General features: G+C 57.6%; 2 protein-coding genes across 2 annotated transcripts; both read left to right on the forward strand.

Annotated features, from left to right (window-relative positions):
• Positions 1-4: 4 nt before the first annotated feature.
• Positions 5-1312, forward strand: LOC124586823 (mucin-5AC-like). The gene has a single exon (XM_047131424.1). It carries the CDS (start codon positions 5-7, stop codon positions 1310-1312), a length of 1308 nt encoding a protein of 435 aa, XP_046987380.1.
• A 4556-nt stretch (positions 1313-5868) lies between these two features.
• On the forward strand, positions 5869-6576 carry LOC124586824 (mucin-1-like). The gene has a single exon (XM_047131425.1). It carries the CDS (start codon positions 5869-5871, stop codon positions 6574-6576), a length of 708 nt encoding a protein of 235 aa, XP_046987381.1.
• Positions 6577-16766: the final 10190 nt, after the last annotated feature.

Raw genomic sequence — 16766 nt, forward strand, 5'->3', positions numbered from 1 at the left:
CTCCATGCTGTCAGCACCGACCCCGTCCGACATCACCACAGCCTGCAGCACTGCACGCTGTGAGCACCGTCCGTGTCCGACGACACCACATTCCGCTGCACTCCACTCTGTCATCACCGTCCGCTTCCGACGTCACCACAGCCGCCTGGACTCCACGCTGTCAGCACCGTCCGTGTCCGACGTCACCACAGCCCGCTGCAATCCACGCTGTCAGCACAGTCCGTGTCCGATTTCACCACAGCCCGTTGCACTCCACGCTGTCAGCACCGTCCACGTCCGACGTCAACACAGACCGCTTTACTCCACGCTGTCAGGACCGTCCGCGTCCGACGTCACCAGGGCCAGCAGCACTCCACGCTGTGAGCACCGCCAGTGTCCAACGTCACCACAGCCCGCTGCACCCCACGCTGTCAGCACCGTCCGCTTCCGACGTCACCACAGCCCGCTGGACTCCAATCTGTCACCAACGTCCGCTTCCGACGTCAACACAGCGCACTGGACTCCACGCTGTCAGCACCGTCCACGTCCGACGTCACCACAGACCGCTGCACTCCACGCTGTCAGCGCCGTCCGTATCCGACGTCACCACAGCCCTCTGGACTCCAGGCTGTCAGCACCGTCCTCGTTTGACGTCACCACAGCCCGCTGCACTCCACGCTGTGAGCACCGTACGAGTCCAACGTCACAACAGCCCGTTGGACTCCATGCTGTGTCACCATCCGTGTCCGATGTCACCACAGCCCGCTGCACTCCACGCTGTCAGCACCGTACAGGTCTCACATCACCACAGCCCGCTGCACTACACGCTGTCAGCACCGTCTGCGTCCGACGTCACCACAGCCCGCTGGACTCAACGCTGTCAGCACCGCCCGGGTCTGACTTCACCACAGCCCGCTGCACTCCACGCTGTCAGCACCGTCCGCGTCCGACGTCACCACAGCCCGCTGGACTCCACGCTGTCAGCACCGTCCGCGTCCGATGTCTTCACAGCCCACAGGACTCCACACTGTCAGCACCGTCCGCGTCCGATGTCACCACAGCCAGCTGCACTCCATGCTGCCATCACCGTCCGCGTCCAACTTCACCACAGCCCGCTGCACTCCACGCTGTGAGCACCGCCCGCGTCCGACGTCACCACAGCCCGCCGCACCACACGTTGTCAGCACCGTCTGTGTCCGACGCCACCACAGCCCGCTGCATTCCACGCTGTCAGCACCATCCGTATCCGACGTCACCACAGCCTGCTACACTCCACGCTGTCAGTGCCGGCTGTGTCCGGCGTCACCCCCGCCTGCTGCAATCCTCGCTGTGAGCATCGTCCGCGTCTGACGTCACCACAGCCCGCTGCACTTCACGCCGTCAGCACCGTCCGCGTCTGACGTCACCACTGCCCCCTGCAGTCCACAGTGTGAGCATCGTCAATGTCCGACGTCAACACAGACCGCTGTACTCCACGCTGTCAGCACCGTCCGCGTCCGACGTCACCACAGCAGGAAGCACTCCACGCTGTGAGCACCGTCCGTGACCGACGTCACCACAGCCCACTGCACTCCACACTCTGTGCACCGTCCGCGTCCGACGTCACCACAGCCCGCTGGACTCCACGCCGTCAGCACCGTCCGTGTCCGACGTCACCGCAGCTTGCTGGACTCCACCCTGTCAGCGCCGTCGGTGTCCGACGTCACCACAGCCCGCCGCACTCCACGCTGTGAGCACCGTCCGCGTCCGACGTCTTCACAGACCACAGGACTCCACACTGTCAGCACCGTCCGCGTCCGACGTCACCGCAGCTTGCTAGACTCCACCCAGTCAGTGCCGCCTGTGTCCGACGTCACCACAGCCTGCTGCACTCCACGGTGGCAGCGTCGTCCGTGTCCGTCGTCACCACAGCCCGTTTGACTCCACGCTGTCTGCACCGTCCGCGTCCGTCGTCACCACAGCACGCTGCACTCCACGCTGTGAGAACCGTCCGCGTCCGACGTCACCACTGCCCGCTGGACTCCACGCTGTCAGCACCGTCCGTGTCCGACGTCACCGCAGCTTGCTGGACTCCACCCTGTCAGTGCCGCCTGTGTCTGACGTCACCACAGCCCGCTGCACTCCACGCTGTCAGCACCGAACGTGTCCGACGTCTCCACAGCTTTCTGTACTCCACCCTGTCAGTGCCGTCTGCGTCCGACGTCACCACAGCCCGCTGCACCCCTTGCTGTGTGCACTGTTTGCGTCCGGCGCCACCACAGCCCGCTGCACTCCACGCTGTGTGCACCGTGCGCGTCCGACGACACCACAGCCCGCTGCACACAACGCTGTCAGCACCATCCGCGTCCGACGTCACCGCAGCCCGCTGGACTCCACGCTGTCAGCCCCGTCCGTGTCCGACGTCACTACAGCTTGCTGGACTCCACCCTGTCAGTGCCGCCTGTGTCTGACGTCACCGCAGCCCACTGGACTCCACACTGTCAGCACCGTCCGCGTCCGACGTCACCTCAGCCCGCTGCACTCCGCGCTGTCAGTGCCGTCCGTGACCAACGTCACCACAGCCCGCTGCACTCCATGCTGAGTGCTCCGTCCGCGTCCGACCACACCACAGCCCGCTGCACACAACGCTGTCAGCACCATCCGCGTCCGACGTCACCGCAGCCCGCTGCATTCCACGCTGTCAGCACCGACCGCGTCCGACGTCTCCACGGCTTTCTGTACTCCACCCTGTCAGTGCCGTCTGCGTCCGACGTCACCACAGACCGCTGCACTCCACGCTGTCATCACCGACCGCGTCCGACACACCAACGCCCACTGGACTCCACACTGTCGGCACCGTCCGCGTCCGAAGTCAGCACATGCCGCTGCACTCCATGTTGTGAGCACCGTCCTAGTCCGACGTCACCACAGCCCGCTGGACTCCTTTCTGTCAGCACCGTCCGTGTCCGACGTCATCACAGCCGGCTGCACTCCACCCTGTCAGTGCCGTCTGTGTCTGATGTCACCACAGCTCGCTGCACTCCACGCTGCCAGCACCGTCCGCGTCCAACACACCACAGCCCACCGGACTCCACACTGTCAGCACCGTCCACGTCCGACGTCAGCACATGCCGCTGCACTCAACTCTGTGGGCACCGTCCGCGTCCAACATCACCACAGCCCGTTGGACTCCAAGCTGTGAGCACCATCCGAGTCCAACATCACCACAGCCCGCTGCGCTCCACGCAGTCAGCACTGTCCGGGTCTGACATCACCACAGCCCGCTGGACTCCACGCTGTCAGCACCGTCCGCGTCCGACGTCACGACAGCCTGCTGGACTCGACGCTGTCAGCACCGTTCGTTTCCGACGTCACCACAGCCCACTGGACTTTATACTGTCAGCACCTTCCGCGTCCGCCGTCACCAAAGGCCACTGCACTCCACGCTGTCAGCGCCGTCCGTGTCCGACGTCACCACAGCCCGCTGCACTCCACGCTGTCAGCACCGTCCGTGTCCGAAGTCACCACAGCCTGCTGGACTCCACGCTGTCAGCAGCGTCCGTGTCCGACGTCACCACAGCCCGCTGCACCATACGCTGTCAGCACCGTTCGCTTTCGACGTCACCACAGCCCGCTGGACTCCAATCTGTCACCAACGTCCGCTTCCGACGTCAACACAGCACACTGGACTCCACGCTGTCAGCACCATCCACGTCCGACGTCACCACAGACCGCTGCACTCCACGCTGTCAGCGCCGTCCGTATCCGACGTCACCACAGGCCGCTGGACTCCAGGCTGTCAGCACCATCCTCGTTTGACGTCACCACAGCCCGCTGCACTCCACGCTGTGAGCACCGTCCGCGTCCAACGCACAACAGCCCGTTGGACTCCATGCTGTGAGCACCATCCGTGTCCGATGTCACCACAACCCACTGCACTCCACGCTGTCAGCACCGTACAGGTCTCACATCACCACAGCCTGCTGCACTACACGCTGTCAGCACCGTCTGCATCCGACGTCACCACAGCCCGCTGGAATCTACGCTGTCAGCACCGCCCGGGTCTGACTTCACCACAGCCCGCTGCACTCCACGCTGTCAGCACCATCCGCGTCCGACGTCACCACAGCCCGCTGGACACCACGCTGTCAGCACCGTCCGCGTCCGATGTCTTCACAGCCCACAGGACTCCACACTGTCAGCACCGTCCGCGTCCGACGTCACCACAGCCAGCTGCACTCCATGCTGCCATCACCGTCCGCGTCCAACTTCACCACAGCACGCTGCACTCCACGCTGTGAGCACCGCCCGCGTCCGACGTCACCACAGCCCGCCGCACTACACGCTGTCAGCACCGTCCGTGTCCGACGCCACCACAGCACGCTGCACTCCACGCTGTCAGCACCATCCGTGACCGACGTCACCACAGCCTGCTACACTCCACGCTGTCAGTGCCGGCTGTGTCCGGCGTCATCCCCGCCCGCTGCAATCCTCGCTGTGAGCACCGTCCGCGTCTGACGTCACCACAGCCCGCTGCACTCCACGCCGTCAGCACAGTCCGCGTATGACGTCACCACTGCCTGCAGCAGTCCACACTGTAAGCATCGTCCATGTCCGACGTCACCACAGCCCGCTGCAATCCACGCTCTCAGCACAGTCCGTGTCCGATTTCACCACAGCCCGCTGGACTCCATGCTGTCAGCACCGTCCATGTCCGACGTCACCGCAGCTTGCTGGACTCCACCCTGTCAGTGCCGCCTGTGTCTGAAGTCACCACAGCCCGCTGCACTCCACGCTGTCAGCACCGTCCGCGTCCGACGTCTTCACAGCCCACAGGACTCCACACTGTCAGCACCGCCCTCGTCCGACGTTACCACAGCCCGCTGCACTCCACGCTGTGAGCGCCATCGGTGACCGACGTCACAACAGCACGCTGCGCTCCACGCGGTGAGCACCGTCCGCGTCCGACGTTACCACAGCCCGCTGCACTCCACGCTGTGAGCGCCATCGGTGACCGACGTCACAACAGCACGATGCGCTCCACGCGGTGAGCACCGTCCGCGTCCGACGTCACCACTGCCCGCTGGACTCCACGCTGTCAGCACCGACCGTGTCCGACGTCTCCACAGCTTGTTGTACTCCACTCTATCAGTGCCGTCTATGTCCGACGTCACCACAGCCCGCTGCTGTTTACGATGTGTGCACCGTTCGCGTCCGACGTCACCACAGCCCGCTGCATTCCACGCTGTCAGCACCGTCCGTGTCCGAAGTCACCACAGCCTGCTGGACTCCACGCTGTCAGCAGCGTCCGTGTCCGACGTCACCACAGCCTGCTGCACTCCACGCTTTCAGTGCCGTCTGTGTCCGACGTCACTACAGCCCACTGCACTCCACGCTGTCAGCGCCGTCCGTGTCCGACGTCACCACAGCCCGCTGCTCTCCTCGCTGTGTGCACCGTCCGCGTCTAACGTCACCACAGCCCGCAGCACTCCACGCTGTCAGCACAGTCCGTGTCCGACGTAACCACAGCCTGCTGGACTCCTCGCTGTCAGCACCTTCCGGGTCTGACATCACCACAGCCCGCTGCACTCCACGCAGTCAGCACCGTGCGCGTCCGACGTCACCAAATCCCGCTGGACTCCACGCTGTCAGCACCGTCCATGTCCGACGTCACCACAGCACGCTGCACTTCACGCTGTCAGCACCGTCCACGTCTGACGTCACAACAGCCCACTGCACTCCACGCTGTGAGCATTGCCCGCGTACAACGTCGCCACAGCCTGGTGCACTCCACGCTGTCAGCACCGTCCGTGTCTGACGTCACCACAGCCGGCTCGATTCCACGCTGTCAGCACCGTCCGTGTCCGACGTCACCACTGAATGCAGCAGTCCACGCTGTGAGCATCGTTCATGTCCGACGTCACCACACCCCGCTGCACTCCATGCTGTCAGCACCGACTCCGTCCGACATCACCACAGCCTGCAGCACTCCACGCTGTGAGCACCGTCCGTGTCCGAGGTTCCCACAGCCCGCTGCACTCCACTCTGTCATCACCGTCCGCTTCCGACGTCACCACAGCCGCCTGGACTCCACGCTGTCAGCACCGTCCATGTCCGACGTCACCACAGCCCGCTGCAATCCACGCTGTCAGCACAGTCCGTGTCCGACGTCACCACAGCCCGTTGCACTCCACGCTGTCAGCACCGTCCACGTCCGACGTCACCACAGCCCGCCGCACTACACGCTGTGAGCACCGTACGTGTCCAACGTCACAACAGCCCGTTGGACTCCATTCTGTGAGCACCATCCGAGTCCGATGTCACCACAGCCCGTTTCACTCCACGCTGTCAGCACCGTCCACATCCGACGTCACCACAGCAAGAAGCACTCCACGCTGTGAGCACCGTCCGTGTCCGACGCCACCACAGCCCGCTGCACTCCAAGCTGTCAGCACCGTGCGCGTCCGACGTCACCAAATCCCGCTGGACTCCACGCTGTCAGCACCGTCCATGTCCGACGTCATCACAGCCTGCTACACTACATGCTGTCAGTGCCGGCTGTGTCCGGCGTCAGCCCCGCCTGCTGCAATCCTCGCTGTGAGCATCGTCCGCGTCTGACGTCACCACAGCCCGCTGCACTCCACGCCGTCTGCACCGTCCGCGTCTGACGTCACCACTACCTGCTGCAGTCCACACTGTGAGCATCGTCCATGTCCGACGTCAACACAGACCGCTGCACTCCACGCTGTCAGCACCGTCCGCGTCCGACGTCACCACAGCAAGAAGCACTCCACGCTGTGAGCACCGTCCGTGACCGACGTCACCACAGCCCACTGCACTCCACACTGTGTGCAGCGTCCACGTCCGACGTCACCACAGCCCGCTGCACTCCACGCTGTTAGCATTGTCCGCGTCCGGCAGCACCACAGCCTGCTGGACTCGACACTGTCAGCACCGTCCGCGTCCGACGTCACCACACCCCGCTGCACTCCACGCTGTCAGCGCCGTACCACTTTGACGTCACCACAGCCTGCTGCACTCAACACTGCGTGCACCGTCCGCGTCCGACGACACCACAACCCGCTGCACACAACGCTGTCAGCACCGTCCACGTCCGACGTCAACACAGACCGCTGCACTCCACGCTGTCAGGACCGTCCGCGTCCGACATCACCACAGCCCACTGCGCTCCACGCTGTGAGCACCGCCCGCGTCCGACGTCGCCACAGCCTGGTGCACTCCACGCTGTCAGCACCGTCTGTGTCTGACGTCACCACAGCCCGCTGCACTCCATGCTGTGAGCGCCATCAGTGATCGACGTCACCACAGCGCGCTTCTCTCCACGCTGTGTGCACCGTCAAAGTCCGACGTCACCACAGCCCGCTGGACTCCACTCTGTCAGCTCCGTCCGTGTCCGACGTCACCACAGCCTGCTGCACTCCACAGTGTCAGCGTCGTCCGTGTCCGTCGTCACCACAGACTGTTGGACTCCACGCTGTCAGCACTGTCCGCGTCCGACGTCACAACAGCACGCTGCACGCCACGCTGTGAGCACCGTCCGCGTCCGACGTCACCACTGCCCGCTGGACTCCACGCTGTCAGCACCGACCGTGTCCGACGTCTCCACAGCTTGCTGTACTCCACCTTGTCATTGCGTCTGTGTCCGACGTCACCACAGCCCGTTGCACTCCACGCTGTTAGCACCGTCCGCGTCCGACGTCACCACAGCCCGCTGCAATCCACGCTGTCAGCACAGTCCGTGTCCGATTTCACCACAGCCCGTTGCACTCCACGCTGTCAGCACCGTCCACGTCCGACGTCAACACAGACCGCTGCACTCCACGCTGTCAGGACCGTCCGCGTCCGACATCACCACAGCCCACTGCGCTCCACGCTGTGAGCACCGCCCGCGTCCGACGTCGCCACAGCCTGGTGCACTCCACGCTGTCAGCACCGTCTGTGTCTGACGTCACCACAGCCGGCTCGATTCCACGCTGTCAGCACAGTCCGTGTCCGATTTCACCACAGCCCGTTGCACTCCACGCTGTCAGCACCGTCCACGTCCGACGTCAATACAGACCGCTGCACTCCACGCTGTCAGGACCGTCCGCGTCCGACGTCACCACGGCCAGCAGCACTCCACGCTGTGAGCACCATCAGTGTCCAACGTCACCACAGCCCGCTGCACCCCACGCTGTCAGCTCCGTCCGCTTCCGACGTCACCACAGCCCGCTGGACTCCAATCTGTCACCAACGTCCGCTTCCGACGTCAACACAGCCCTCTGGACTCCACGCTGTCAGCACCGTCCACGTCCGACGTCACCACAGACCGCTGCACTCCACGATGTCAGCGCCGTCCGTATCCGACGTCACCACAGCCCGCTGGACTCCAGTCTGTCAGCACCGTCCTCGTTTGACGTCACCACAGCCCGCTGCACTCCACGCTGTGAGCACCGTCCGCGTCCAACGTCACAACAGCCCGTTGGACTCCATGCTGTGAGCACCATCTGTGTCCGATGTCACCACAGCCCGCTGCACTCCACGCTGTCAGCACCGTACAGGTCTCACATCACCACAGCCCACTGCACTACACGCTGTCAGCACCGTCTGCGTCCGACGTCACCACAGCCCGCTGGACTCTACGCTGTCAGCACCGCCCGGGTCTGACTTCACCACAGCCCGCTGCACTCCACGCTGTCAGCACCGTCCGCGTCCGACGTCACCACAGCCCGCTGGATTCCACGCTGTCAGCACCGTCCGCGTCCGATGTCTTCACAGCCCACAGGACTCCACACTGTCAGCACCGTCCGCGTCCGATGTCACCACAGCCAGCTGCACTCCATGCTGCCATCACCGTCCGCGTCCAACTTCACCACAGCCTGCTGCACTCCACGCTGTGAGCACCGCCCGCGTCCGACGTCACCACAGCCCGCCGCACTACACGCTGTCAGCACCGTCCATGTCCGACGCCACCACAGCCCGCTGCACTCCACGCTGTCAGCACCATCCGTGTCCGACGTCACCACAGCCTGCTACACTCCACGCTGCCAGTGCCGGCTGTGTCCGGCGTCACCTCCGTCTGCTGCAATCCTCGCTGTGAGCATCGTCCGCGTCTGACAGCACCACAGCCTGCTGGACTCGACACTGTCAGCAACGTCCGCGTCCGACGTCATCACACCCCGCTGCACTCCACGCTGTCAGCGCCGTACCTCTTTGACGTCACCACAGCCTGCTGCACTCAACGCTGTGTGCACCGTCCGCGTCCGACGACACCACAACCCGCTGCACACAACGCTGTCAGCATCGTCCGCGTCCGACGTCACCACAGCCCGCTGGACTCCATGCTGTCAGCACCGTAAGTGTCCGACGTCACCGCAGCTTGCTGGACTCCACCCTGTCAGTGCCGCCTGTGTCCGACGTCACCGTAGCCCGCTGCACTCCAGGCTGTCAGCACCGTCCGCGTACAACGTCTTCACATCCCACAGGACTCCACACTGTCAGCACCGCCCTCGTCCGACGTCACCACAGCCCCTTGCATTCCACGCTGTGATCGCCATCGGTGACCGACGTCACCACAGCGCGCTTCTCTCCACGCTGTGTGCACCGTCAACGTCCGACGTCACCACAGCCCGCTGGACTCCACTCTGTCAGCTCCGTCCGTGTCCGACGTCACCACTGCCCACTGGACTCCACGCTGTCAGCACCGACCGTGTCCGACGTCTCCACAGCTTGCTGTACTCCACCCTGTCATTGCGTCTGTGTCCGACGTCACCACAGCCCGCTGCACTCCACGCTGTCAGCACCGTCCGCGTCCGACGTCCCCACAGCCCACTGGACTCCACACTGTCAGCACCGTCCGCGTCCGACGTCACCTCAGCCCGCTGCACTTCGCGCTGTCAGCGCCGTCCGTGACCGACGTCACCACAGCCCGCTGCACTCCATGCTGTGTGCACTGTCCGCGTCCAACGTCACCACAGCCCGCTGCACTACACGCTGTGAGCACCGCCCGCGTCCGTCGTCACCACAGCCTGTTGGTCTCCACGCTGTCAGCACTGTCCGCGTCCGACGTCACAACAGCACGCTGCACTCCATGCTGTGAGCACCGTCCGCGTCCGACGACACCACAGCCCGCTGCACACAACGCTGTCAGCACCATCCGCGTCCGACGTCACCGCAGCCCGCTGCACACAACGCTGTCAGCACCATCCGCGTCCGACGTCACCGCAGCCCGCTGCACACCACGCTGTCAGCACCGTCTGCGTCCGACACACCACAGCCCACTGGACTCCACACTGTCAGCACCGTCCGCGTCCGACGTCAGCACATGCCGCTGCACTCCAAGCTGTGAGCACCGTCCGCGTCCAACATCACCACAGCCCGCTGGACTCCATGCTGTGAGCACCATCCGTGTCCAACATCACCACAGCCCGCTGCACTCCACGCAGTCAGCACCGTCCGGGTCTGACATTACCACGGCCTGCTGGACTCCACGCTGTCAGCACCGTCCGCGTCCGACGTCACGACAGCCTGCTGGACTCGACGCTGTCAGCACCGTTCGTGTCCGACGTCACCACAGCCCACTGGACTTTATACTGTCAGCACCGTCCGCGTCCGACGTCACCATAGGCCACTGCACTGCACGCTGTCAGCGCCGTCCGTGTCCGTCGTCAACACAGCCCGCTGGTCTCCACGCTGTGTGCACCGTCCGCGTCCGATGTCACCACACCCCGCTGCACTCCACGCTGTCAGCACCATCCGTGTCCGACGTCACCACAGCCTCCTGGACTCCACGCTGTCAGCAGCGTCCGTGTCCGACGTCACCACAGCCCGCTGCACCCCACGCTGTCAGCACCGTCTGCGTTAGACGTCACCACAGCCCGCTGGACTCCACACTGCCGGCACCGTCCGCGTCCGACGTCACCACAGCCCGCTGCACTCCACGCTGGCAGCACCGTCCGTGTCCGACGTCATCACAGCCTGCTGCACTCCACGCTTTCAGTGCCGTCTGTGTCCGATGTCACCACAGCCCATTGCACTCCACGCTGTCAGCGTCGTGCGTGTCCGACGTCACCACAGCCCGCTGCTCTGCACGCTGTGTTCACCGTCCGCGTCCGACGTCACCACAGCCCGCAGCACTCCACGCTGTCAGCACCGTCCATGTCCGACGTCACCACAGCCTGCTGCACTCCACGCTTTCAGTGCTGTCTGTGTCCGACGTCACCACAGCCCACTGCACTCCACGCTGTGAGCACCGTCCGCTTCTGACGTCACCACAGCCCCCTGCACTCCACGCTGACACCACCGTGGCCTGACGCTCCGCCTACGAAACTCGCCACGCGGCACGCAAGATTACATTCACTTTCACGAATAAAAAAGACCTCTCAGGGCCAAACTACAGTCTTAGAACTACTCTTTAATGCTTAACGTGACATATTACAGCTTTAGTTGCCGCTGCAGTCCCGCACGCCCGTGTACAAGGCCGCCATGCCAGCTACCGCCTGCGATATTTTCTGATGAGGAATATCTCCAGAATTATTATTGGATTTTAATTTGGGATAGTGTGTATCCCTCTTTATAACGAACTGAACTCCGCTGGGGACACTTTCATTCTGGTATCTGAATTTCGGAAGAAATGACAATCCATTCTTCCGCAAGAGCCACAGTCGGAGATGGTATACTGTGTTATTCACAAGAATGAAACTGATGTAAAGATTACACCATGTATTCTTCCGCGTTTACTGGAATCTCACTGGATTTTATTTCACATGGAGCAGGAGCCAACAAGTCTCGAGTACAGTCAAGTACCATAATAGTAAAAAGTTTATTCTGTGCGTTACGCGCACATCGGTAGGAATCGTACATTCAAACAGCTGTACCGGCGCATTTAACTCGGACAGCACTGGCCAGATAGCTGGTCAACCTCACCTGCTGTTGTACAGCAACAAGGCAGTAAACGGTTAGGATTTTTAAAGTCCCAGAGCGAAGCCATCTCGCTAGCATTACGGTGGAGTCGACAGGAGGCAGGAGCGAAGAATAACATTTCTGCACCGAGAGCGGGTCGGGGGAAAACACAACACCAGCGCTTCTGGATGGTCAGACAGCGGACCTCAGAGAAATTTAGTGCGGCAAAGCCGCAGGACAGGATCACGTCGCACACTAGAAAAATCTCTTTAACCTAGCACGGCACAGCGAGATCCGCTGATACCTCCGTAACAGCAAGACCTATGCGGTGTGTCGTCAGGTAAACATGAGCCACCACTTCGCTCCATACGTACCCCAGCATTGTAGCTCGTAAGGCAGGCGGTCAGACGGATCGATGACGTACATGACCTTCGCAATTGATTGCTGTTTACAGTAAAGCGACGCCTGGCACACGCTACTGAGCAACGGCAGCCGTTATTGGTTGAGACGGCTACCTCGCCGTAATTACCAGTCTTTGAGTGTAACACCACAACCTGCCACTGTTGCACATGGGTGGATCCAGAAGTCTTCACTATAGTCCAGGGACAGGGCACCAGCGTTGCTGATTCTTCGTCGGACTGACCGGGGTAGGGTGACCAGAAGTCCCATATTTTATGTGATCGTCCCTTATTTAGCTGCACTGTCCCTATGCACCGACAACATACTGGTGGGGATAACATCGACTAATCACGCAGTCAATCAGATGAATAAAATCAGTCAAGGCTACAGTTAGAAATAGCAGTAAAATAAGTAAATTTGACGAGTAAAATATTCACAGATCTAATAGTTTTGCAGTTTCAAGGAATGTACTAAATCTTGCAATTTCCGACAGAATTGAGGACAGGGAAACTGATCCAGAAGACGCAACATAGTTAAAATCAGCACGTAGCGAAATATGCCGCGGAGTTTTCCACAACACAAAACGCAATCCTTTTTCATAAAATCGGGAACGTTCCAAAGCCGTCCGGAACTGGACGGTGCACAAATAGAATCAAGGTCTGGCGCAGAAAAAAGGTATACTCTATTTCTCTATCATTACCAAGGACTTCGACCCCTTCAATGGCAAGCTCCTTCATAACAAAAATAGGCAGTGCCGTCGAACATCCAGGAGCCATGTTAAACGCAGAGCAAAAAAGGAGAGAGAGGACAAATAGTGAACTGAAGTCCTTGTAAGAATACGACATGCACACAGGAGTCATATATAAATTGACGCAACGAGCAGCATTGAAAGAAAGTACTTTCACAACAAGAAACAAAAGCATGCCCCTGAGTGGCCGCTCAGTTTGACGCGCCATGTCACGGATTGCGCGGCCGGCCGGAGATTCGAGTCCTCTCTCGGGCATGGCTGTGTGTGCGTGTGTGTGTGTTGTCCTTAGCCTAAGTTAGTCTAAGTAGTGTGTATGTCTAGGGGCCGATGGGCTCAGCAGTTTGGTCTCTTAGGAATTTACACATACTTGAAGAAGATACAAAACTCGATTTGCTGACCTACTTCATTACGTCATCAATAAATAAAAGATACACATAGCGCAAACTACAGACCTACTCGAGTGCTTTAGGAAGATTTGCAATGGTCCAATTCTTAAGAGAAGTGTTAACCATTAAAAAAAATTAAGACACACCCCCAAAATGAGCTTTCAACCCACCTTCCCCAAATTCCTGTATTTTGCTTTGAAAATGTTAAAGTCTCTGTGCGTTACCATAATAAAATCTTACAATTACTTTCCGTAAAATTCTTAAGCCATCAACCATTCTAGGAGAAAAGACAACTATTTGAGACACACCCCCAAAATGTGCCGCTTTGGAAATGCGTATAAACTGCTTTACGTAACTGTTGATTCAGTGAGCCGTTTGCAGAACTGTCGTCCGTCGCTTGTCGCAGCTCCGAGCGTCCTTCCACCCCATCAGGCCCGCGTCGTCTTCCGCAAGGCGAGGCCCTCACGCTGCCAAACTACCACTCACTAAGACATGTGTTAACGGTCGGTTCCATACCACTTGTCCAGAAAGAGTTTTAATAAATACATAAGGGAAGGGAATACAAGTCCAGTACAAAATAGAACAGAGCCTTTTTGAAACCAGAGTCAATATGGAAGCACTGAGCTAACAGGGGCGCAAAATGCAGTATACAGAAATCAAGGCCGGCAACGCCACGTGGCCACATTGAACGACATCGCAAGAGAGACGTTACAGACATCCAGAACAACTCAAAGAGGTGGCTAACAGACGGAAGGTTAAACCAAACAGACGCCCAATTTAGGTCAACTCCGGAGAGGACAGCAACTTGCACTATTTAAGGGTGGGATGTAAGCATACACACACACACACACACACACACACACACACACACACACACACACACACTGCATCGAAGATGTCAGGAAATATCTACACCATTGGGCGGGCCATTAGAGTAATAGAATAAAAATGAATCAACTGCCGCCAAGGCGCACTATTCAGGCTCATTCTTTCGGAATTTCACGTAAGCGAACAGCCAAGCCATCAGTCAGAGTTTTATAACGAGGCTCAAAATTCGTGTCCAGGATCACATGGTGAACGGGCCTGAGAGAGCATAGTGCCATCTCTCGGACATCAGTGCATGGTGCAGTCCAGCGAATCGGTTGGCATATAGGCGCACAATGCTTTGCAGTCAGTGCGAAAGACATTTAACAGTGTAATTACTTATGGTGAGTTATGTTGATGATATCCTTTGTGTGATTGAAAAAAAAGCGATCTATTCAATTACGTCTTTTTTATTTATTTTACAAGACATGCATCTTCCAATATGGCAGAGAATAATGAGCAACAGAAATACAACTCCTCCAAATTGAATTTTATAAATAAACAGCATATCCTCTGCTTTGTAATTGAATTTCTTGCTATGAGATCCTTCCTCCCCAGCATGTAGTCGTCAATAGCCAGGTGTGGAAAGGGAGGGGCCGAGGGAATTTGCCAGAGGGGGAGAGGTTAATTAATTTATTGATTTAATTAATTAGTCACTCAAACTAATGGAGAGGGAGGGGGCCTGAAACTGTGCCTATATTGGCGAGGGGGAGGGGGGAAGGTTGAAGGTTTTCAGAGAGGTGGCGGAGGATAGGGGGATGATGGGTCAGAGGGGAGGGCTGGAGATTTCTCAGTAGGGGAAGGGAGTAATTAATATATCAATTTAATTAATTAGTCAATTAATTTGATATCAAAAGTGTACTTGTATCAACGAAGTGTTTCCCAGAGCGGCAGGGGTAGGGGAGGGGGGAGGGTTGAGGGGGCTTTATCAGAAGGACGTATTATCCCCAGGTGGTCATACATAAATTAACAGAGCAATTTGTTAAGGGCAAGGGGAGGGGTCATAAATCAATCAAGTTTTTCCCTGAATGTTTGCAACCTGCACTAAAAAATTGTCTCAGAACACATGTTTTCCCTCTACTCAAAGTCGTTACATCTTTCACCACCAGAGCATTCCTGAAGCATATTATTATGTAAATATTGCTTAATATCATGCTAAGAGACACAAGAACACGTTGGTTACTGAGCTCAGTCTTTGTACAAAGGGAAAGTAAGCAGTGTGAAAATGGCAAACCTATAGGTAAAAGCATTCATGTTCTTAAAATCATGCACCGGGTATTAATTTGCTCAAAGTTTTGAGTTGTAACGAAACTCTGTTCAGTGGCAGGATGGATGGAAAACTAAAATTGTCAAACTTTATTCTATGTTTCCTGTTTGACCTTTATTATTTTTCTAAAAATAAGTACCAGTGTACTCTAACAACACCAAATACTTTTTATATGCACCTGTATACACTCTCCTGTTTCTTTCTTGTAGTAGGCTCTGAGTCACAAAAAGTCCCACTTACCCCTCGCAATACCAAGGGGGGGAGGCAGTACTTCATGCCCGCCTTTCGAAAAAGCTGTAATTTAGTCAGTTAATTTTTTATTTTAAAATTCTGAAAAATGTTTGTTGGTTCTAATGAATTCTTCTGCCAGACTTCATGTACCTTTAAAAATTTCCAGTTAAACACTACCCACAAATTTAAGTCTCTGTAACAGTTTTCACTTTCCCCGCTAAGTGTGTTATTCAGTGGTTCGTGGTTCAGGGCCGTATTTACACACCAGTATTTCTTAAAAAGTATGTTGAAAATAAAAGTCAATAACAATGAACGAAGTTTGCATTTTTCCAATTTTTTTTTTGGCGGTCATGAAGTCAGTGGTATACATTATTGAAAGTGTGTTGATATTGCAAAGAACGTGATAAAACGTGATTTGAGTCTCTAGATCATTCTTACAAATCAACAACTCTTTAAAAAGTGTGTTGTTTATATAAATCAACAACAATTAACGAATTTTTGTTTCTTTTGATTTTTTTCGGGAGGGCACAAAGTACGCTCTCACCCCCTCACCCCTTGGTAACGTGCGTTGTGAAAAATCCCCTTGGTGTCATCATAGAGGTGGAGCATTACATAAGGTAAATGTTGAACGAAAATCAAAATCAAAGCAATCGCTTTTAACAAAGAAATCTGAAGAATCCATCAGAAAGAACCATTTCAGCGGTGACTTGTGTCATGCTATTGTGGCATCAAACATCCCTTTTCGAAATCTAAAAAATCCTAATTTCAAAGGTTTTCTTGAAAAGTACTGCAATCAGTCGGTTCCGGCAAAGGCAAAGTTGCGTAAAAATTACGTGGATTCAGTTTCCACTGACGCACTGCGTAGAACCCGAGAGAATATTACGGAATCTTGCACATGGATTTATGTTGATCAAAATACTGACAGTCTTGTCCGGTACACTGTAAATCTGATTGTTGGCACGTCGGACCCAGATGCCACTTCTAGGACTTAGCTGATTTGTTCAAAACAGCT

Source organism: Schistocerca americana, unplaced genomic scaffold (assembly GCF_021461395.2).
Source record: "Schistocerca americana isolate TAMUIC-IGC-003095 unplaced genomic scaffold, iqSchAmer2.1 HiC_scaffold_57, whole genome shotgun sequence".
Taxonomy (NCBI): Eukaryota; Metazoa; Arthropoda; class Insecta; order Orthoptera; family Acrididae; genus Schistocerca; species Schistocerca americana.